Source organism: Suillus bovinus, assembly GCF_016758785.1.
Source record: "Suillus bovinus strain UH-Sbo-P2 chromosome Unknown EDB93scaffold_109, whole genome shotgun sequence".
In the NCBI taxonomy this organism is placed as follows: domain Eukaryota; kingdom Fungi; phylum Basidiomycota; class Agaricomycetes; order Boletales; family Suillaceae; genus Suillus; species Suillus bovinus.
The window spans coordinates 102,690-111,788 of record NW_024542165.1 but is presented as its reverse complement, the minus strand read 5'-3'; the positions used below and the strand labels follow the sequence as shown (position 1 = coordinate 111,788).

The window sequence follows — 9,099 nt, the reverse complement described above, 5'->3', positions numbered from 1 at the left end:
AGCCAGAACGAAGGATATATTTATGGGCTTATACAACAGGTACCGGAGAAATGACAGTCCAAGGGTGAGGTTCACTTTAATCACTCCTATTCCAGCTATATTGAAGACAATCTTCTGAACTCGTCCCTCCTGCATCTTCAACCGAAGATATCATAGCTCCGGTAGACCAATTGATAGACGAAAGCGACGCATCACGATACAGTGAGCGAATGTCGCCACGATATCCATTACCGAGTTCCTCCCACTGCGGATGAATCTGTGCAAATCCTGACACAATGACATATTTAATGATACACAGAAACTGGCACAGATGGGCCTACACTTTCCACACCCCCTAGTTGGATTGTAGATTCGCTATGAATAGCCTCCCTGCAGATACCAGCGCTTTGATGTCAGCAATACTGGAGGGCATTCTCTATGGTGAGTATCGCAATGAGTTTCTTCGTTCCATGCTCACATAGCTAGGCTCTCCTCTCTAGGCTTTTCAGTCCTCATGTTTATCGGCACTATCTGGGCCTTGACCTACAAACGTCGGATGCGGGATGTCAATCGCCCAGTCGCTGTGGTGGTCCTCCTGCTATTGTTAGTGAGCACTGCGGTTAGTTTTTCGCTTCTAACATAGTATGATGTTATTGGTTGACAATTCCAAAGCACATGGTCATGACTATCATTCATATCGAAAATGGACTGGTGAAGTATCGCGATACGTGGCTAGGCGGGCCACCGGCGTACTTCGCAGATATTGCGGAAGAGACATATGTGATCAAACACGCGTTATACATTTCCCAGACTGTACTTGCTGATGGCGTGATGGTGCGTTTCTGTGTTGGTTTGCTTGTGAACTTATAGAAATGCCTTGTCTTGCAAAAGATTCATCGCTGTTATGTTCTTTGGCGATCCGTCCGGGTGATCATCCTACCAAGTTTGCTATGGTGTGCCATCATAGGTCGGGTTATAATAATACTCTGGAAGTTGTGTGGTCTGATACTGCCTCGTAGTGACTGGCATTCGCGCAGTCTACGTGAATTCGCAAGCCACTTCCAATCCCGGAGATGTCTTCGCCGTCGAAGATGCAAAGTGGATCATATCATTCATTGCATCGACTCTTACAAGTAATTTGTTATGTTCAGGTAAGCGCGTTGCCGTGAACGATGTCGAGGCCCTGAAAGTGTCCAGGACTACTGATATATCGTATCTGGAAATCTGAACGTCGCGTATCTAAAATACGTGTTTCGAAGAGCACTATGATGCCAATTGTGCGCATCCTTATGGATGCTGCTGTTTTGTACTCTGTGATGCTATTCGGCCTTTTGATTTGTTTCCTCGTCGAGAACAACGGACAATCTGTTATAACGGATATAGTGAATCCGCCGTTTACCTCTTCCATGTGGAAAAACGCTGAGAACTGATTGACTAGGCCGTACCTATCATATCGATCACCTTCTACATGGTGATTATTCGCCTCGCGACCAGTTGTCGACATCACCTCCCGAGACGAACGACCGAGGAGATAGAACAGAGAAACATGCAATATCAAACGAGGCCCTTAGGGGTCCGGATATCCCAATTTACTCAAGATGACAGCACCTCAACTTATAAAGTCGGGGACGAAGACCGACCATCGACAGGGATCGAAGAGAATTAAAAGGATATGTTGTACTTGACATATAGTCATTATGAAATCATTGACATGAATGCCCTACTGCTATATTTCCTCCGGAAATGAATAGCTGGCCCATCTGCTATAGTTGCACATTCGAGCGAGGGACAGGGTGGGCACAGTTTGATTCTTGCAACACTCTAAGCGAGTTCACATCACGCTGGTGGGCAAAGAAACGGAATAGATCTTGACGTGGAAAAGAGGAGAGGTGGAAACAGTATTCATTCCGTCACGCACACGCCGTGTCGAATCATGACTAGCGAGTGTCCAATTGGATACAGCTGCCATATACGCGGTGTATAGGGACTCGCTTATGATGCGGTCGTGTGCCACAAGAGGTTCTAGCCTCTAGCCTTGCGGGGGAACGCCAAGCCATTAATGCTTTGGCATCGTGCATCAGGATGAGCTCGGGAAGTGCTGCTTTTATCGGGGCGCGTCATAATAGGCCGCGTCGAACCACCGTCAGCGCGTTGTGATAAAAGGGCAAGTTGCATAGGAGTGCCTGGGTATTTTCTGAGATGACTTGATGAATCGTGAACCTGCGGTACGCTATTATTAGTAGCGCTCGGAGGTTTTGACCCTATCTTGGGTGACACATGCCAGAAATTTGGTAAACCAAAAAGCAGCAGTTTGGAAACTGTCGAGTGCCTGACCATTGGTTAACCGGCGTTCCAACTTCCCAGAGAACTTGAACGTCGAGGAGTCGTTTCGTATGAGTCACCCTGTCGTGGTCTCGTCGCATGCATGTCGACTGAACTAATTATGCAGGGCGGCACTAGTTAACTTCGTATCACTGTGGGCGCACGGCAAAATCACCTCAATACTTTGCGATTCTTGACCTGTCAGAGCGAGAAGGGTATTCAGCGTAGCCGGAAAAGGTAAACGTAAAGAAGGTCCGCTATATCTCCCCTTCCCCATGTACTACCTATCCCCTAAGAACACCCACGCAAACCTCAACCTCCACTCCAACCCCCCTCGTTCCATCACCCACGAACGCCCCCCTGACCTTCTCACACGCCCACCGTGTAAACTTCAAGACTTCTTCATCGCACAACGAAGACGGGACATGTGGCGAGAGTGTAACTATCAACTGCGGTTCCGGCCCTCTCGGTACATTGGAAAAGGGCGATGAGGAGTCAGAGGGTGAGAGAGTGGATCGTGGCGCAGACGGGAATACCGACGAAAAGGAGGACCCTGGCGCAGACTGTGACGCAGATGCAGACCCTAACCCAGAAGACCTCATCTCCCCTCGTCCAAGCGGACCCACCTGCCACACATGCGGAGCAGGAAGACTCGTGACGTGTTCATGTCGCTCAATTTCGCGGACGACGCGCCAAAAGGACTCCATTTTGGATTCTGGCGTGTTTGTGCCTCTTGAACTTATACCCATGCCTTTCGTGCCCATACCACCCACGCTGCCAGCACTCATTGTGAACGATGCTGCAGGTGCAGTCTGCAATAATACACCACCCAAGACTACACACGCTGCGTATGCGACGTGCGTGGTGATGATGACCTGGAGAGTCGCTAGAGAAAGGTCGAAGGGTATGTAGTGTGTACTGCATGAAGAATTAGCGTAGGTTATGCCATCGAGGAAGGGAATTTGTCTCGTTTGGGAAGGAGTCTTGCAAGCGAGGTGAAAGGTCGTAGCAAGAATGGATGAAGTCGAGAGACAAAAACCCTTGTCGAACAAAAACAAGAATAAGTACTCACACATCCAAAACCATCTCACCCCCCAAAATTGCCACACAAAACAAAATAGGAGGAAGAGCGTACGGGTTCCTCAGTATTCTTTCCCATGGCGCTTGTCCTCTTCCTGGAACCGAGAACGATGGATGGAGTCGGGAGTGCTGAAATAGAGAGAACGGGGATGGGAGGTGTATGTGTTTATTCGTTACTGGTGGGATGTGTTAGTTGGGGTTTAAAGAAGGTAAGATGGAAAGGGGAGAAAGGAAGGGTGCGCATCAGAATAAGTATGCAATCAGTATTCAGAAAGACATCCAGAGGAACATCATTGCAGTACCCCACCAGAAGGAGAGATAAATCGAATGAAACGAACAAAATGGGGTAACAGATGAAACGAAATGCAACTCAGACAAAACAAGAACTACATGAAAAGAAGGGACCAACGAAAACACACCTTTAACCAACACATCATGATGCTCAAACGCAATGGAAGTAGCGAGGAGCGAGAGAAGGACTATGATAACGAGACCGAGGGGGTAACACAGTCTGTGTACGATGCCGTTGGTATTGACGTAGGATGTAGTGTGAGATGCAACGCAGATCCCCCGCACAAGAAACAGAACAACGGAAGACCAAAACCAAAACACAACAGAAATACGAAATCTATCAGCTTCGCCAGATCAAACAAGAAAAAAGAGGACGCACCCCAACATCTCAGGCCTCTCATCGCCCCAATGGTGATGATGTCCATCATTTCCCATCTCACCTGCGCCGTGCAGACCCAGGCCTCGCGTGATACCTTCGACTGTGTTGAGTGATGCATTCAAAGCTAACGCGGAAGGAAGGGAGGGAGAAGGGGAAGGTTGCCCGTGTCCGTGCCCTGTGTCCCTGTCCCGCAGAAAGCAGAATATGTTCGACAGCTTCTTTGGCCACGTATACGCCTGCGAACATGAGGTAGACGCATTGGGCGAAGAGGAGGGTTGTTTGTGTGCGTCTTGGGCTGGGCGGGGGTTAGTGTGGGTGTATAACATAGGAAGGTAGAGAGGGTGGAAAGTTGCGAACCTGAGTAACTAACTCACCAAAAACCACCCTTGCTTCTCTCAAGAAGAGGCCCACCCACTGCGATTCCAAATGCATCGAACACGACCCAATATCCTAAACCTGTACACGCCAGCGACCCGATAGCCTGCCCGCGCACCCAGACCAACCCGCCCAAACAGAATTGCAATATGCATGCAATTTGCGCCAAAAGACCGCCTTTGCTTAGATTCAAAGAAAATTGGGTATGATAAGGCAAGGGAGAGGGTGCAGGGGATTCTGAGCCGGAAGGAGAGCTGGTGCCTGCTGTGAGAACGACCTTGCTAGAGCTTATGCTTTCTCCGCTTTGACCGTTGGTCGCTGAACTCCATGGGGACATCGGAGCAGGGGTAGGAGCCGTATGCAACTCCTCAGGTTTAGTTACCGGTTGTGATTGACGAACAGGGTCAAGGAAAGAAAAGAAGTTATGAGAGAGGGAATGTTTATGATGATGACCTCTACGCGCTGTCACACTAGCTGGTACTGCACCTGCAGAGTTTGATTTGGAGATAGAGCCCGAGGAGCCGAATGAAAAAGAAGCTGTACGGTCGTGCCCGATCTGAAGGGGCTCGCTTTGTGATGCGGGTATATGGAGGTCGGTTCGGGATTGTGAATTGTTATTTGGGGAAGACTCAAGGTCTGAAGTGAGATCTTCAGAGATGGTTGCGTGTGAGCGGGGAAAGAATATTGATAGGTTGCGCGAATGCATCCGGCCGTGTCTTCGGCCGTGTCCTCTGAGTGGTTCTGGCGGGTCGTCAACCTGACCCGGTTCAAATGGATGAAGTGGGACATGGAACGTATTGGCGAGCGGGGATGGCACGGGTGGCATAAACGGACCTGACGATATGCTTCGTACGCGAGTATGCGATGCACGGAAGGGCGAGCTAGGCGGTGAATTTAGAGAAATGCTAGGTGGACGTCTCACTGTTGGTGGACGTGCTGGTATTCCTGGACCAAGCTGTGGTTGTCGAAGACTAGCAGGTGCCGCTGTCAGCGTAGGTGTCGTCGTTGGCTCATTGTCTGGTATGAGCACAAATGTTTCACCATCGTCTACGTCTTCCTTGCTGGACTTTCGGCGGTGCATACTTGCACTGCTAAAGTAATTACGATTCTAAAGAGAGTGGAACGGAGAAGGAGCGGCTGAGTCAATGAATGGTAGTCGTTTAATTTTACGTGTTAAGCGTTTATTCGAATTTGCACATCAACCATCATCATTCAACGTTAATTATGGTGACTCCCTTGACCATAAATCAAAGGTCTTACTCGGCGAGCATCCTGGTGCATGATGCATACCTTATATCCATTCATGCACGATAATGACGCGGTCGACTGGTATTATATCTCGCTGTCGACCTCACATCGTCACGGTGCATCGTGTCCTTTTAGCTCTATGAAACAACTAAGAGTCCGCGTCCTCTTCACATATAGTTACATCACCTTGCAGTATTCCTGCCTTCTACTGTCCGTTTCTTCTGTCTCGGCATGACACAAGCTGTCTACACCAGGTAACGTCGAATCTATCACTTATCGAGAGAAGCTGAATAAAACCGAATTCTTGAAGGTGTTACACATTTCTTTAATAAGCAATACCAGCGCCAGCCGTCTCATATTGCAGAATGGTTATCCGGTCGCCAACTGTAATTTATCCTTGACCGAGAACTTGAATGGTACTAGTGGACTTGCACAGGATAGTCTCAGCAAGAAGTTGTGAGAGGTAGGTCGGAGGGGCCTTTTCGTTCTCATCTTCATGCCAGCTCGAGTGTCCAGTAGCGATTGGCGAGGGCATCTTAATTAGATGCTATCCCCCTTGAAACGTCATGGCTGCGCGCAAGTGTGACTACCCGCGGCATAGTTTTGCCATAGATCCACGGAACGCACAGGGTACCAACAGGTCCGGGCTAGGTCGTGATGGTGCGTTTTATGTGTTCTGGGCCGTGACAGCCAGAGGCAAACCGTGGAATGACCTAGCTGTGAAATTTGAAGCCTAGCATCCTACTCATTATTGTCATCATTCCAGGGATTGTTGCTGTGGTGTATCATGCCCCTCGTCGTGTAGCATAACTTTCGATCATCACAGTGTATACAGCCTCGCCGTAATGATCAGACTTGCTGTCGAATCCTCGTGCGCGCGAACCTGAAACATCACCCCGAACCTAGTGCAGGAGACACCTCGCGGCTGCAAACGACATCATTTGCCTAGCCTCTTTAAGTGGACCCAATAAGTAGAAGGAAGTTATGCTTTCTTTACTAATTTGTTATAGATCTGTGATGGCCATTGAAACACGTTTTGCTATCATGATGAGATCCATCACGAAGCTCCGCCGGTAACTCGATTCATTTTTATATATAACGTGTTTACGAAACTGACGAGGATGCACATACCACTGCACATCCAGTTTTCGAAATGGCTTCAAGTGGTATTCCGTTCGACACCGCCGCTTTGATGTCAGTAGTGCTAGAAGGCATTTTATATGGTGAGTATCGCGCATCGAGTTTTTTCATCCCATGTCCACCAAGCTAGGGTCAACTCACATCCTCAGGCTTTTCATTGCTCATGTTTGTGGGCACAATCTGGTCTTTGACCTACAAACAGCATGTGCGGAACATCAATCGCCCAATCGTCATAGTGGCTATCCTGTTATTGTTATTGAGTACCGCAGTGAGTCCTTCTTGCTTCTTACGTCTGTGATATGGCATCTGCTGACATTCACAAAGCACATTGTCGTGAGCATCATCCGTGTGGAAGATGGACTGGTGAAGTATCGCGACACATACCCAGGCGGACCAATAGCATTCTTCGCAGACATTACGCAAGAAACGTATACGATAAAGCATGCGTTATACCTCCTGCAAACTCTACTTGCTGATGGGATCGTGGTAAGTCCATGTTTTAATCTGCCACTCTAGGCTCATAGAAGTGCCCTGTTTAATGAAAGATTTATCGCTGCTATGTTGTTTGGAGATCCATCCGGGTTGCCATCCTACCAGGCATACTGTGGTGTAGCGTCGCAGGTAAGGCTGTAATGATGCACAGCTTGAGCAAGTTGCTCATGTTGCCTCACAGCCACTGGTGCCACTGCAGTCTACGGTGTTTCACACTCTGCGTCCACTACTAGCATCTTCGCCAAAGATCTTGTCTCATGGATCATGGCATTCTTTGTTTCGACTATTGCAGCTAATGTATTGGGTTCAGGTAAGCTCGTTTCCACGAACACAACGCAGAGGCTCTGAATGTGTCCAGGATTAACGGCATATCGAATATGGGCGATCGAACGCAATATCGCTACAGTTCGCGCTAGTACGAAAGGCACCATGATGCCAATAGTGCGCGTGCTCATGGATGCCGCTGTTTTGTACTCTATGGCACTTATCGCCGTGCTCATTTGTTTCCTCTGCTCGAACAATGGAGAGTATGTTATAGTGGACATGGTAATCCCTCTTTTAATGCCTGATATTGAAGTATACTGAACCACCAACGACTAGGCGATGCCGATCATATCGATTGCCTTCTACATGGTGCTTATTCGCATCGCCATCAATAGGCGTCACAATTACCTCTCGACTGTAGAAACAACCGTCATAATGGAACAAGGCGATTTGCAGACATATCCTATGAAGCCCGTGGAGGTCCATGTACCCCGATTTACGGGCAGTGATAGTACTTCAGCGTACGAGATGGGGAATGAACACTAGTCAGGAAAGTCACTGGCACCTACTTGGACGTTGGTAGAGTTGAGGCCAACATCAGGGCCGAATGTAAGGTAAATGGCTATCCTATCTCCCTTGCTAACGCTGATGTCATAAATTTGATAATGAAGGAGTGACTTGAATCAGACTGGGGAGGAAGTAGAAGCTATTGGTGAATTCGGAGGAAGAGGGAAGACGTCAGGTGTCCGATTTTATCTTCCGAGAGTGGACAGCCTGATAGTTATCCTTAAATTTTAATGAAGGTATTGCAAGCAAGTACAAACGGCTTACGCAAAAGTTCAAGAAATGAGGTCGAAGGAGGTTGTGATTTGCATGGCTTGAAAACAATCATTAGTATGAATTCTCGGTAGTGTACTCATCACATCCTACTGAACAACAATGCATATCATCCTACTTGTATGAACTCAGTCGGGGTAAGGTTAGAAAGCGTTTTCAACCTCACGAAGTGTCTTATAAAGGGACTGTGCGATAATGAGACTGGCACGACAACAGGTTTCCCTTATCCCCTGTACTTTCTCGCGTGCTTGCACAAGCCCGAGATAGACGAGGGGTAATGCGGAGTTTCAATCCACTTCAGCGGTCACGCCCATTTGACAACTTGGGCGATGCACAGTGTAAGTAATGTCTGCCCGTTGATCTTTCAAGTGAAGTTCTTCATCCCCAGGCTTGAATCACCTGTTTCAATTCAAGCACAACGATTAGTCTGCGACTCGGATATGGATGCATCAGCACTCACGTGAGTCGGGAAAATTCATCCATAGGCTACATACAGTACTGATTCCAATCGTGTATATAGCTGATGGCTCAGCAACTCTTCAGTCATCTAAGAATCTCAATGCGATGACGACGTTACTAGCCCCTTATAATGGCATTTACCCAATGAATAGGCCCAAGGCCCTCTTTTTTACTCCATAGCAAAGGCTAAAGCCCCGATAATCAGTTCAGCAATCAGCATCATGCTTGCCAAG

General features: G+C 48.1%; 3 protein-coding genes across 3 annotated transcripts; 2 read left to right on the top strand and 1 right to left on the bottom strand.

Moving 5' to 3' along the window:
• The first annotated feature begins 246 nt into the window (after window positions 1–246).
• On the top strand, window positions 247–1,823 carry EDB93DRAFT_89155 (uncharacterized protein). The gene is made up of 7 exons (XM_041457839.1): window positions 247–420; window positions 480–598; window positions 652–813; window positions 871–946; window positions 999–1,130; window positions 1,177–1,361; window positions 1,418–1,823. Exons 1-7 carry the CDS (start codon window positions 357–359, stop codon window positions 1,643–1,645), a joined length of 966 nt encoding a protein of 321 aa, XP_041301976.1. The 5' UTR covers window positions 247–356; the 3' UTR covers window positions 1,646–1,823.
• A 649-nt stretch (window positions 1,824–2,472) lies between these two features.
• Window positions 2,473–5,596, bottom strand: EDB93DRAFT_1340533 (uncharacterized protein; the record flags this gene model as incomplete). The annotated part of the gene is made up of 7 exons (XM_041455455.1): window positions 4,426–5,596; window positions 4,113–4,346; window positions 3,801–4,009; window positions 3,374–3,476; window positions 2,928–3,219; window positions 2,613–2,864; window positions 2,473–2,499 (listed from the first exon to the last, which is right to left on the bottom strand). Exons 1-7 carry the CDS (start codon window positions 5,505–5,507, stop codon window positions 2,473–2,475), a joined length of 2,199 nt encoding a protein of 732 aa, XP_041301975.1. The 5' UTR covers window positions 5,508–5,596.
• Window positions 5,597–6,827: 1,231 nt separating this feature from the next.
• EDB93DRAFT_1108519 (uncharacterized protein) lies at window positions 6,828–8,116 on the top strand (the record flags this gene model as incomplete). Its single annotated transcript, XM_041447850.1, has 7 exons — window positions 6,828–6,897; window positions 6,964–7,082; window positions 7,139–7,300; window positions 7,360–7,435; window positions 7,488–7,616; window positions 7,665–7,852; window positions 7,907–8,116. 7 exons carry the CDS (start codon window positions 6,828–6,830, stop codon window positions 8,114–8,116), a joined length of 954 nt encoding a protein of 317 aa, XP_041301974.1.
• Between the last annotated feature and the right edge of the window lie 983 nt (window positions 8,117–9,099).